The sequence below is a fragment of the Phallusia mammillata genome, chromosome 2, assembly GCF_965637545.1.
Source record: "Phallusia mammillata chromosome 2, kaPhaMamm4.hap1.1, whole genome shotgun sequence".
Classification (NCBI taxonomy): domain Eukaryota; kingdom Metazoa; phylum Chordata; class Ascidiacea; order Phlebobranchia; family Ascidiidae; genus Phallusia; species Phallusia mammillata.
Window position 1 is genome coordinate 14,329,267 of NC_137253.1, and position 13,843 is coordinate 14,343,109.

At 36.2% G+C, this 13,843-nt stretch overlaps 2 protein-coding genes across 3 annotated transcripts; one reads left to right on the forward strand and one right to left on the reverse strand.

Annotated features, from left to right (window-relative positions):
* Window positions 1–5,659: 5,659 nt before the first annotated feature.
* LOC145215397 (ceramide synthase 1-like) lies at window positions 5,660–10,059 on the forward strand. Its single transcript, XM_080084094.1, has 7 exons — window positions 5,660–5,964; window positions 6,214–6,373; window positions 6,473–6,653; window positions 6,835–6,996; window positions 7,227–7,374; window positions 7,653–7,747; window positions 8,109–10,059. The coding sequence occupies exons 1-7, from the start codon at window positions 5,716–5,718 to the stop codon at window positions 8,113–8,115; spliced, it is 1,002 nt and encodes a 333-aa protein (XP_079940220.1). The 5' UTR covers window positions 5,660–5,715; the 3' UTR covers window positions 8,116–10,059.
* A 519-nt stretch (window positions 10,060–10,578) lies between these two features.
* Window positions 10,579–13,840, reverse strand: LOC145215398 (uncharacterized). Of its 2 annotated transcripts, XM_080084096.1 has the most exons (4): window positions 13,775–13,840; window positions 13,389–13,462; window positions 13,157–13,304; window positions 10,579–13,079 (listed from the first exon to the last, which is right to left on the reverse strand). In XM_080084096.1, the coding sequence occupies exons 1-4, from the start codon at window positions 13,782–13,784 to the stop codon at window positions 12,727–12,729; spliced, it is 585 nt and encodes a 194-aa protein (XP_079940222.1). In that variant the 5' UTR covers window positions 13,785–13,840; the 3' UTR covers window positions 10,579–12,726. The 2 variants fall into 2 exon arrangements, with proteins under 2 accessions (XP_079940222.1, XP_079940221.1); XM_080084095.1 differs by lacking the exon at window positions 13,775–13,840 and having other exon boundaries at window positions 13,389–13,746.
* Window positions 13,841–13,843: the final 3 nt, after the last annotated feature.

Genomic DNA, 13,843 nt, shown 5'->3' on the forward strand with positions numbered 1-13,843 from the left:
ACTGCAGTTGAAAGACTTAAGGAAGTTTTTTAGGGCGCAATTGTGTCAAAATGTACAAGATATAACCTTTTACAACGAGCTTTATCATTCCTTTCACGATTTTCTTATTTCTTTTTTTTTTCACAAACCAGGTTCTTGATATCGTAGATGAAATATGCAACCGACTAAAACTTATAGCAGCTAAAAAAGTTATCTACAATGTTCTATGAAGACAATCATGAAAACCTCATAAGCTTTTAAAAGTTCAAGGCAATGTTGTACATGATAATGTTTTTTATCGTTCTTGCACTTCAAGCAAACTGTCTTCCCATGGAAACTATTCCAAGTGAAATCCAGAACAAGAAAGTAACCGACAAAAAATCCGAAGGAATCCAGTTAAACTCAAAAGGAGCACAAACAGAAAGAACTGTACCTCCTGTCGTGCTGTCCACTGCTCCAAACCGTCCATATTTGTCACTGGATATCCCTTTGAACATTTTAAGTGGTCTTTTGTACCGAGGGCGGAATATTGAACGGCGAGCCCGCGCCAAACTCCAGTCAAAAGCTAATCAATCTCAGATGAGCGCAATTGGAAAATAAACATGTTTGTAATTACAAGCATAGCAACAAATTCTCGTTTATATATATATATAAAACAAATTTAGCGTTTCTGTATGGTAATGCAAGCTAAACGCTTTGTCATAAACCTTGCTCAAACACGAGTTTTAGTATAGTGTCTGAACATGTTCAAATTTAAGTGTTGACAAGAAAGCGAGATTCAGTTTTTATGGCATCAAAAAGGTTGAAAATTCCTACAGCAAAATACAGTCCACAAGGAGTTGGACAATTGGGTTACGAGAAACCTAACCTATATGTGGAGTGCTAGTAAAGGATGGTTACGGTGAAATTATTCACGAAGCGAATTACGACTGGCTGTGTAATGGCTCGACGCAATTCACATATTATTTCGCTTGCTCTGACTTTTTGTACCCAACGTCTGGGAAGTGTTCGTCGATAGATTTTGATCCAATCAGTTTATTGCCCTAAAACCCAAAGATAGGTATGCAGCAAATGTTATTCTTTGGCAGTGTAGTTAGATACGCTAAACATACAGATTAAGATAGTCTACATCCGGCCTTTTAGAATAGAAAATGTCATGACTTCCGGTAAAGTAATGTGATGCAATCGATGCAAGTTGTTTCTAAACATAAAGTATCATTTCACAAGGAAACGCGTTTCATCCACAGAAGGCGGTTGCTGAGTCATTAGAACGTCCGTTGTATGCCAAACATAAGCTCAGTCACCTAATAGCCTACAATGAGGTTATAATGTATTTCAAATACAAGATTTCTCCCAATAAACAGTTTAGTAGCAGTGTGATATCCTCTAACAAGCAGTTTGAGTAGCAAATTAGGTCAAGACTTAGTTTATCTTTTGTTAACTCGGCATAAGTTTATAGCTGGTTTATTAAAGGCAAATGAAAAGCCGGTTTGACAAACCTTTTTAATGCAAAAACTATGGGCAATTTGTTAAGCTTACATAGCTTTGTCAAAGAAATCGTCGTAAAATCCGCGCAGCGTTGAAACTTTACGAAGCCGGAAAAAGTGGCACAAATGGAAGGAGCGAAACAAATTTTCAGACCCTGTTGCAGAACAACGAGAAATATAGCCTAGATCAGGGCTACTCAATTAGTTTTGCCAAAGGGTAAGAAGTACCAATGGTCCGGACCCTTCTGTGAAAAATCCAGATACAAGAGATCTTAGCCGGGTTGGGTTAGAGCTAATGGGGAGAATCGCGGTACAAGATGAAAGCTTAAATGAGGCACTAAACCTGAATGGCTGAATTTACTCCTTGCGAGAGTATATTGGTCATACAGAATAGTTTTTTTTCATTTTCTTTAAATTCAGTTTATTACATCACAAATACAATTGTGCGCAAACAATTGTCACTTTGTTAGTTGTATAAGGGAATAATCGACCATTTTTTTCGTCAGAGTCGGACAATCAGAGCTCACATTAGATTTTGTAAACACTTTTGACTCCTTGAACATGGCAATGTTCAAGTAATTAATACACAAATGAAATATGTATCCAAATGTTGCCGTAATCAAAAGACCGTCGAGGTCCACATCCAACGCCCCAAAGGTCCGGATATGGACCGCGGTCCGCCATTTGAGTATAGCCCTCCCCTAGATTATGACCAAGTCAACATGCTTGAACAAATACCACATATGATCATGGTGTCTTCTTGAAGAACTGTACCGAATTCAACCAGCGGACCAATTGGTCTTCAAAAAAGAGTCAACTGCCAAGAGTTACTGAACTGAAAACGTATTTTTATAGTGAAAAAGAGCGTGATTATGCCGCCGTATTTAACAGCTTGACCAGGCAAGTTCTTTTTCCTCACCAGTTTCCGAAAGTAAGCAAAGGTGACCAAAAATATTCTTTGAAAACACTTTTGTCGTGGTTAAAACATTTTTAATTTTTAAAAAAACATTTTAAAAACCAGCTGACATTGAAATGCAACAGTTTAGCGTCGAGCGCACAGAATTCGTCACGTCACCGAACCTTCGTCTGTCGGTGACACCATGCACAACCAAGCTTCGGTGATGTTGTGAACGTCATGTTGTTTTCAAGCGTGTTATGTAAACGCCTATAAAACAGGGCAGAATCTGTCAATTAACTTGCAGAAAACGTTATAGGCTATATGTGTGGTATTAAAGATTTAGAAATCTTCGAGTTTGGCTACAATAAAGGGGCCTTGTCATGATGTGTCATGACAAACAGGCGTAAAACTCGATATTAGTACGTTACAGCATACAGCCATTAGGTTCACAAAATGATATAAGAGTCGCATTCGGCAAAAAGCATATATTTTGTAGATCATTTAGAAATCTCCCACGGCAACTCATAGTTTGTGGATAATACATCATGGCATTTTCATTATGGGTTATTTGATCGTGTTATTTTCATTGTAATATTTTCGTCGTTAGTAATTTTATCGAGGACACTAACATGGTGGTAATTAACTAGCTTATAGGGTTGCCATACGTCAGGATTTTCCTTGACATGTCAGGGGATTTAGTGTTTAAATCTACGTCAGGGAGAAATGTTAAAATGTACTTAAAAGTCCGGAATTTAGGAAAACATATATTTATGTATATTCTATGAAATTAATGTACAAACGGAGAAAGTTTCTAGTAGCTACAACCGCGTCTACTATACCATGAAACGTAAAGAGGTAAACTGGCGGCTCGTAGGTTACCGCATAAGGTTACTGTTTCGTTTTGCAGTGTGCAATACCTGTTTGTTACTAGTTGTCTAAAAATACTCGTTAAATACAGAAATAAAAATCCGCGTCTGAAGAAAACACAGTATTCAATGCTACGTGGTTCATCTGCTTTCACTGCTTACGAAAATGATTGGCCAAGTGTAACATAAGCCTACGCAAAAACTTAATTGACACGGATCAGAGACTATCGTAGCTGACGTTTTCTCGTATCGCCTTCCGTGTGACTCGAATATTGTAAATCAGAAGTGCACAACCTGCGGTCGTGAACAGGTTTATTAAAATGTATGCACTGGCGGCCGTGACGTAAATAAATCTCTTTTGCAAAGTATTTTGATTTTTATACTGCTCTGATTTTTATGAACAGTTTTTGTGGTACTAAAAAGAGTATTACACGCCTAGTACCATATGCGTCAGACTTTTTGTACGCCTATTGTGTGCAAACAATGCGCACAAAAACAGGTACCGCAAGCATTACAATATAGATTATGACATCATAAACACTCAAGACTGATCTACATACTGCGCAGCTCAATCTGTGCACCAAAAAGGTTAACGCAACTGAGATAAATTTGTCAGGGATTGTGTATTACCAAATATGGCAACCCTAAACTAGCCTATATCATGATAATTTCACAACATAAGGGCAAGGTAATCCCACGGAAAAAGCCTATCCCATTCTAGGCTACATTTGCAAAGTTAGGCCGAATTTTGAAAAGTTATCATTCTGTGATCGACCAACACAAAAGCCAGAGCATTTTTTAACAATTAACGCAGCCGGACAGAGTCCCTAATCTTTAAATTCAGTCCATTCACCGTAGTTTGATTTCATACTAACAAGAAGCCAGTCCAAAAATATATTGTGAAACACTGCTGTCGCTAGAATTGGCCAATGGGCCATTTAGTGCAGTATGAGCATAGGCGCCGAGTTTTACAAGAATGCAAGGTGGCGGACATAAAATATGACGTCACTTTATGTGACTTCACCAATGCGTGCAACTCAAGAACTTAAATTCAAAGCCAAATAAACGTTTCATAGAAATACCGTTTAATTCGCAAATGCAACACGTTGCTGTAACGTTTATCATTGGTTTAGAATCGTTTAAAAAATATTTCGTTAAGTTTAACCATATGTTTCAACACATTGCACTGTACACAACAATGGCCCAACATTCACTGACAGACAATTGTGTGTTTGACCAGGGTTGCCAGATGGCCTAAAAATCGGACAAAAAACGATAAATTGGCCTAATTTCACATGCTGTGTCCGACGCCTAAAAATCATTAGGACATTTAGTTTTTTTGTCCTAATATGTCCGAATTTTGCTGATTGAATAACTTTTTCTCTCCTTCCTATTTTTTGAAGGTTGCAAACCCTTTTTACGACAAAACGTGGTTTAAAAGTGCAACTTGTTTTGGTTAGTACCTTGTTTATGACATTAAACACATAATTGTCAGTCAGTGAATGTTTGGCCATTGTTGTGTACAATGTAATTGTATTGTAATAAATGGTTATCTGAGGTGATATGAAGCAACAAGTTGACGAAACATTTTTTAAACGTTGCGAAACCAATGATAAACGCTACAGCAACGTGTTGCAATTACCAACTAAATACTATCTCAAACATATCGTTTTTTTCGAACATGGTAAGTTTGTTGGGTTTTAAGTTTGGATTTCAGTTCTTGTGGTTGCACGCATAAGTGACGTCATATTTTACGTCCGCCACTTTGCATTTGTGTATAACTCGGCGCTCATGAGTTTAGGTAACGTAAACGCACAAAAAATGGCAGTTGGCACCTCGATATTGATACCTTGTTAGCAATTATACGCTCTCGTTTTTTTTTGTCCTAAAATGTCCGATTTTCAGACAAATACTGTCCGAATCCAGCCGACAGTACCTGGCAACCCTGTGTTTGACGTCATAAACAAAGCACTAACAGGGAGCAGTTTTAAGCCACGTTTTGTGGCTGTATCGCCAGCACGTTTGTTTTAAAGCAAAATTGTTCCAACTTCCCAAGGTGGCGGCGCCGCCTATGAGTATGAGCACTGAGCAGTGATGTGATTGGGGTGACACAAAAACGCTGAATGGGCGGGACGGGCGGAAACCGCTAAATATCGGGTAAATTGCTGACGGTTAGCGGTTTATCGCTTAATTGCTCAATTGGTCTTGTTTCTGACATCGGGTTGTGGGTTGCGTTTTTAAAGTTTTTGAAATTCATTCGTTTGTGTTAGAAGTTTTAAATGGCCATAAAAATAAACTCGTTTGGACATGTTTCGATTTAATTACTTCGTATAGTTACGGTTTTGGGGCAAGTTTTGACAAGCAAAGTTGCGTTTTTTGAGATTTTGATGCAATCACAGTCAGGCTCTCTCATGGTAGTTGAGTCTATGTAATAAATAATAATCCATCTTGCATATTTTGTAGTGCCATAGGAAACTTATTAGCCATGGAGTCAAACAAAGTGGCACTGGCATACAACTTTACCTATCCATCATATTACACATTCATGCATGATGTGCTTGGAACATTTTACAAGACATGGACAGAACTGAATTCAAGGGATAAATCTCCAATTGGATGGATTACACTTTGTAGACAATATGCCAATGTTGAGACTACCGATGTTATTTATGTCATATTATTGGCTATTTGTTGGACAATTTTGCGGATTTCCTGCACTGCATTTGTATTTCAGGTAAGGACACTTTTAATTTCAAGGTAAGGCTACTTTTAGGTTTAGAGGTAAAGCTACGATTCTTGCTAAGGAAAACACAAGTGGCTTAGACAGAACCTGGTTAAACTAACCACTCAGTTATTCGGCGGCTAAGAATAAATTACACCAGTGGTTCATTAAAACATCTATAAAACAACAGCGTGCAAAATATTTTCCGCTTTATACCTGTTTAAACCTAACGTGTTATATTTACTGATGCACTTGTTACAGCCAATCGTCAACAGAGCAAATCTTCCCAAACTTGAAACCATCAAAGCACCAGAAAGTGCCTGGAAAGTGATTTTCTACTCGTTCACGTGGTCTTACTCAATTTACTTGTTATTTTTCACCAAAAACAACTTCTTTTTTGATGCTCCCTCTACATTTTACGGTAGGTCAGAAGGCTTTTTTGTCTTGTTTTGCACATAAAAACTGTGAAGTAACAATGTGTTGAATACATTGTTAAAATAACATTATGTTTGTTTTGTAGGATGGGACCTGCATGGGGTTGTACCTAAGGAAATTTATATTGCCTACCTGATACAACTCAGTTTTTATGTACATTCAGTCTATGCAACCCTTTATATTGATATGTGGAGGAAAGACTCTGTGGTGATGCTTGCCCATCACGTTGTCACAATGCTTCTTATTGCATTTTCATATGTTTTCAGGCAAGTGGAACAGAAGACAAAGTGATGGACTCATGTTGCTATTTGCATGCCATGTTAAGTTGATGATGTTAATTAAAAAGTTATTAAATTTAATCCCTTAAGTTGTTTTTTAGCAATTTTTGCACCATACTGCAATGTTTACAGACATCTAACAGAAAACTCTGACTTGTTTTGTCTAAAGGTATACAAATGTTGGTATCCTGGTATTGTTTCTGCATGACATCACTGACATCATTCTGGAAGCAACAAAACTGGCTGTGTACTTTAAAACAAAAGGAGGAAGATGGCATACTGTGTGTGATGCACTTTCTACTGTTGGATTTTTGATGTTTGGAACAGCCTGGTATATTTGTGTCTTTGCTAAATTCCTTGATCAATAAAATTGAATAGTATATTGACTCATAAAAACCAGTAAAAAAAATCTCTGTAATATAACTGCCACATAAGTTTTTGCACCAATAGTAAAGAATTGTTACACACCACAACATGTTATATGGCCCTTTAAAAGTATGTGTACCATAAAAATCGCATTTTTGCATCAACATGTCAAATAATAACAATGTGCATTTTTAGGTTTATGTTTCGATTGTATTGGTACCCATTAAAAGCAATGTATGCTGCTGGTTATGTCAGCAAAAAAGTTACAGGGGATTTGCTGTTTTATCATTTTTTTAATGGATTACTATGGATCTTGCTGGGAATGAATATTTACTGGTTTATGGTAAGTTTTTTCAAAAAACGCTAAATGTAATCTAACAAAATTGAGGATGCAAAAACTGGCATAGCCGAAGTATCTTCGAAACGGCTCTGTCAAGCCTGAATTTGAATTATTAATGGCAGTCCTCATTGAGTAGATAGTAGGGGTACATTATGTGGTGTCCCGAACACCTGGCATTACTCTTAGCAGATGTTCAATGTAAAAAGAACAATTTCATACCTTAGTATGGCTGTATGTTTTGTTCCAAACTTGCATTTTAAGAAATCAAATGTTTTTTTTAGTTTATTGTCATTATGGCATACAAAGTTGTCACTGGACAAGCAAATGAAGTGGAAGATACCAGAGAATTTGACACCAAAATGGAACAAAAAAAGATGTATGTCTTTTATTTTTTATTATTTTGTGTTTACCACTACTGTACCTATAAACCATGATAAAGTATTGACACTTGACTACTTAGCTTCTGGAAAAATTTATTGTTATCAACAACCAGCTTGTCTGGGCAAAGTCCCTAAAAGTGTCCAAAGTTCAGCAAACACCAAACAATCAAAATGCAACTTACAAACATTGCATTCCCATGACTATGTCTGGTTGCTGCTAATAAACATATTGTAAACAATTAAAGAATTAGACTGATTTTCCATGTCTGCATGTTAGTCATTTTCTCAGTAGTAATTTAAGTCTTTCCTGTTTTCCGTATGTTTGTCCTCGGTTTATTGAATATGTTTCGTTTCCAGGAATTGAAAAACTTGCTGGGAGGAGTTTGCCTTGTGACGAATGTTGCTTAACTACTCTGTGTGTTTTGAACATCCTTTGTGATTACCTATTGTTTTTGCAGTTAATCAGTAAGCAATATTGCATATGGCAGGGGAGAGGTCAAATTTCATTAGCATTGTTTTTGATTCCCCTGACAACTTATAATATGATTCTTTTGAGATTCTGCGATGATTATACCAAGTGTTGTACGCAAAGTTTTAACAGGGGGCTTGAGTATTTTTTTGCCATGACAGCCCCTTTGGTAAGTTGTTTGTCCCTTATTCGAATAAGTGAAAGAATCAGTAAACGTTATGAGCTGTAAAATAATATTCAGTATAACTTATGCAAACGATTAAAGCCCCTGTTTTTTGTGTCAAACCTGCGTTTAATTCTGCTCATTCTGTACGAAATACCTACCGCTCAATCAAAATATGTATGGTTTTCTAAATATTAGTAACATCAGATAGTCATTCCATCATGCAATAAACTAACCTGTTCTCTAACAAATAGTTTGTCACTCGGTACCTAATTGTGCATAAATCTGATAGCGTTCTGTTTCAATAACTACACTCTTCTTACACAATTAGTTCTTGCAATATCTTTACTGCTGCCCATAGTGCAATCATTTTACTGCTGTTTGATAATTATGACCATCAAAGCATAAATGTCAGAACCAAAAAGTTACTGTGGAATTGGCTGGGTACAACTACCACAGAAACAATACTGTGTTCTATGTGACTTTTGTATGTATTTTTGGGAACAAAATCCTAATTTTTTTAGATCTGTGCCTGGGAGTTCTGTAAAAGTATCAACAATCCAATAAGTGCAAGACATTTTCTTGTCATGTGTGATACCAGTCACTCACATATATACATGTAACGTTTAACAAGTGTTTATCAAATCACATTACCTCCTTGCTGTATCATATCATAGCCATCGTTAATTTGTAGCTGTGTATTTGGAAACAGTATATGGTGTTAATTGTTTTTTTTGTGACTGTAAGATGTCTTCAGTTTATCATTATGTCTGATATGTGTACTTTCTTTTCCCAGTTCCAAATGCACTGTTCTACCATTTTGAGATGCTAGCAGCTTGGTTTATGGATGTAATGTGCAATCTTTTTCAATTATCATCTAACTAATTTGGCACCTCTGTATCTGACAAAATTTGGTTTGCACCAAAATGTAACAATTTTGTTTGAATTTTTCCCTTTCCCTATACCAGGGGTGGCCAGACCTGCTTCATGCTCGAGCCGCATATCACAAAACTTAGTTTTTAAAGAGCCGCAGCACATAAAATCAAAAATGAATTTATTCACTCACAATGATGTGTACGCTATCAAATAATGATTATTGTTGTGTGGTGATACTGTGTGTCTCCACCTGGGCTGCAAGGTGTTTGGAATTAGGCTGATATGATGGGAAAGTTATTGTGTTTAACTTCGTAATGACGTTTCAAGTTGCTAGTTTTGCAATGATTGAACGAAGCTTGACAGACACGTGTTTAAACTTTGCAATTATTGCTAGTATAAGCCGCAATACAAATGTAAAAAGCTTTTAATGTCAGCCCTGACTTACAGCTTAAATCTGACAATATAGTTGACTGCAATGCACTAGCTTGCACGCTTCTGTACAATAATGTTCTTGTCGGTTTTCAAAATGTATATTGGTTATTATGAACAGCCAGTATATTGTTAATACGGGATAGAATGCATTGTTTTATCATCTGGTTAAACAACTGCAAGATGGGGAAATGCATGTGCAACATTAAAGAGCCGCAATCACAGGCTCAAACAGCCGCATGCGGCTCAAGAGCTGCAGTTTGGCCACCCCTGCCCTACAGCTTTAGTCATAAATCATGTCATTCTGTGCTTTAATTGTATGTTTACATGTGTGCATGCAGTTAATTCCAAAATACATGCAATTTCAGTAATTTGTGTGAACAATCACCTAGAGTACATGAGTTCTTATAAAGCAGTGTATCCTAAAACTCTATTTCATACAAGAAAAATGATGCGAAGGGAGAAGCTGGTGTAAAAACTTATTTGAATCAGGTTGCATTTTTATTAGTTTAGTCAAGCTATTGTATATAAAACTAGAAAGGTGGCTTTCTGATATACTTCCATTTTATATATTCTATACGATATTTACCAATTTACTATACACATCATTTGATCTACATATATGATTGTTTTTGCAAGCAAAAACAGATGGGTCCCCACACGCGCGTTTGTGCGGATTTAACGTCCTGGTTATTTTTAGATTCTTAAGAAAACACTTAACCAACTTTAGCAATAACCCAGCTTTAAAAGTTTTGTCCGTATTCTTTTTGCATCATTATTGTCACATAATTAAAAAAAAACAGTACATAAGAACGGGAAAAATACTTTTAATTTGCAGCGAATGCAAAGCTGACTCCGGTTAATAACTGAGCATAGCACAGACTTAAGTATCTACTTCACGAGTTTTATTACAAGCAACATAACAAACAGACGAACACAGATAACTTACTTTTACAAGTTCAACGTAACATCAAGTTGACGAGCGATTCGTACATTAAGCGAATAATGACAGAATATAATATTCGCACTTTGACCAGAATGAGACTTGGAATTATAATCGGAATTAGAATTGGAATTAGAATCGGAATTAGAATTAGAATGAATCTCAATGTTTGTGGTCCGATATTTATAGGCCTACTCAAAAAATTCGATAGCGATCTTGATTGAACAACAGATGATGAAACCCGAGAGATAAGAAATTGGACACACGGGGATTAGAAATCAATGTACCAAAGTCATTACGCTTGATTAACTCAAGGTTAATCAGGTCGTCCAAAAGGGGAAAAATATAAATTACAAAAACAATCTCGAGAAAAGAACAGATGTTTGCTGATTAATCCGGAGATACCACGTGATTTGATGCAAATTTAATCTCATGCTTTGACCTTGATATTGTCGTTCAAGGTCAGTTTTTAACACAATTTTTCACAACTGAAAATGTGCTTAATCAGTACATGTACTGATGATGACAACAGAGATTGTCGAAACGTCTACACGATGTATTCTATATACACCACTACCTTGGCAGTAATGTTTATGATTAAACTACTTTTCAAGTCCGTGCATGGTGTTCCTATGAAAATGTGCTTGATACTTAATAAAACGACATAGCATATAAAACAGCTGATTTCTAATCACCGAAACGACTGTCTCGTAAAACGTCTGTCCGGACGTCAAGCTGAGCAATCCCGCTGCATTCACCCGCCTTAATCGTAAACAAAGGAATTACTCCCTTGAGAGTTAAGACTTCTATCTGACTGACAGTGTACACATATTATGGGCTGTAAAAGTAACTATTTGGCCGATTAAGGCAAAATTTTAAGTACTGAACGAATAACCTACTGCAAACAATTGTTTAACATTTCAGCACATTAGGGCTTGTATTTTTGGCCTAAAACTTATTATTTGGGGGTTTAAGGGGTAAAATGGGTGAATCCAACAAAAAGTTACAAAATTCTTTAGAATACCTTACATTGCACCAACCAACAAACCATGAAACTCTCAGATTATGTACTTTAGTCAGTACAGCCGTTTTAATTTTTTTTTAGGGGGGTGGGCCTGTGGGCGAACCACTGGGTCGTTTGGGGTCAAACTTCAGGAGGATCAAATTTGGAACAATAACTAACATCTGTGCAAATTTGAATAAATTTAAAGCACTCTTTCTTGACCAAAAGCATTTAACAAACCAGCGTTAGACAGAAATGAATATTTGAGGGTTTAAGGGGTGAAAATGGGTGAATCGAATAAAAAGATACAAAATTCTTTGAAATATCTTATATTGCACCAAACAACACAGCATATCACTCAGAGATGCTGTACTTCAGTCAGTACAGTCGTTTTTAAAAAAAATACGTTTGGGGGGCCTGCGGGTGAACCGCTGGGTCATTTGGGGTCAAACTTCAGGAGGATCAAATTTGGATTAATAACTAACATTTGTGTAAATTTTATTAAATTTGGGGCACTCTTTCTTGACCAAACGCGTTTAACAAACCAGCGTTAGACAGAAAAAAGAAAAAAAAAATACGGACAAAAACAATATGTGTCCCCTTCATAGAAGGGGATCCATAAATAGTCATGGCATTGACAACAAAATGTTGCACATAAAAAAAAAAACAATTCTGCACATTATGTTCAAAAATGATGAGGAGAATATTTTATACAAGATCGAATTGGTAAACACAGACTGATTTAATATATTAGTGAGCAAAATAAATCATGGTATTTGCATATTTTATTCCAATGATCCACTTTGTTCCTAGACCCCCATCATTAGTCACAATCACCTAAAAGGGCACTTTGACCTCAACTTTTGGAATGTCTGATTAAAAAATATATTAGTCTCATGGAAGATGAAACAGAATGTAACATGTAACATAGTTGCAATAAAATTTTTACGAAAGTTACCCACAAATACAGTAATAAGGCATAATGGTTAATAAGTGCAGCTTATGCAGGTATCAAATGCAAATAAAGCCAAAGTTTGTGACTGCATCTTACAAAGATAATGGACAGTAGTACATTAATTCATATTTTAAAACTCACTTTGCCAACCACCAAGCTAAAACGACAATAACAACAACACATAGAAAGGCAACAATTAACTTAAATTCTTTAATAATTTGCTTAAACAAAGGACCAGCCATTTGTTCCTTAAATAAGCTTGCATTTTTGTTTTGGTGAGGGTAAGGTATTTTAGGTACGTCATGATCAAGGTATTTGCATATTGGCTCCCAGCCTTCTTTGCTTATGTGCACCAGACGCTTGTCTTCAGGAACAGTATGGAGAACATAACAATTATGCTTTCTGTATTTCATCTTGTAGAGCCTTTCATTCACATTCCAGTCCATACTAAAGGGTGATAGTGAGTTATCAAATCCATATGCCATACCAACTGCAAAAACAGAATAAAAACTGTAGTTCTATAGATAAAGATGAAGGCCATGTGATACCAACATTTTCTCAACTTACAAATTTTAACTCCTGAGTGTAAAAAATTTCTTGCAGTAGGTGACACCATTATTGATATTCTTAATAAATAAGATCCAGCAAAAAAATCGTCTTGCATATTTTTCCAACTTTTCCACCAACCATCTTCATCTCTTATGGTAAGAATCACCTTTGAAGAAATTTTGAAAATTTTGCATGGATACACAAAGATAAAATGAACAATTTTCGTCATCACATCACAACTTCTACCAACCTTTGCCTCTGGAAACACTCTATAGATTTCCTCCCAAAATACAATTACTGGACCATCAATCAAAACATCAATGTCTTTAAAAGTTTCATAAATATCCTTGTCAGTGATTGTTCCATCAAAAAATTTATTCCATGTAGTTTTAAGATTCACTAACTGCTCTTCATAATCATACACATTGTAGCCAAGGTGTGTCAGTGCTTTCGATAAACTCTTAGTACCGGTTTTCCAAAACCCAACACACAAAATTTTCATTGTCGTTTACACGTAAATTGACTAATTGAATCAATTATTGCATGTACTATGCGCAATCAAACACAATAATTTTGTTTCGAAAGCAAGAGTTTTTTTCAGGCGGTCTGTTTTTATGAATGTTTACAAATACATACGTGATCCCATGAGGGAAACTGGCAACGAGTTACGTCACAACTCACAATGTTGGGATGCGTAGTGCGCTC

Coding starts and splice junctions, on each gene's coding strand:
- LOC145215397 (XM_080084094.1), top strand. CDS start 5,716: ATGGAGTCAAACAAAGTGGCACTGGCATACAACTTTACCTATCCATCA. Junction 5,965..6,213: donor GCACTGCATTTGTATTTCAG/GTAAGGACACTT, acceptor CACTTGTTACAG/CCAATCGTCAACAGAGCAAA. Junction 6,654..6,834: donor GCATTTTCATATGTTTTCAG/GCAAGTGGAACA, acceptor TTTTGTCTAAAG/GTATACAAATGTTGGTATCC.
- LOC145215398 (XM_080084095.1), bottom strand. CDS start 13,640: ATGAAAATTTTGTGTGTTGGGTTTTGGAAAACCGGTACTAAGAGTTTA. Junction 13,305..13,388: donor GAGTGTTTCCAGAGGCAAAG/GTTGGTAGAAGT, acceptor ATTTCTTCAAAG/GTGATTCTTACCATAAGAGA. Junction 13,080..13,156: donor ACACTCAGGAGTTAAAATTT/GTAAGTTGAGAA, acceptor CTGTTTTTGCAG/TTGGTATGGCATATGGATTT.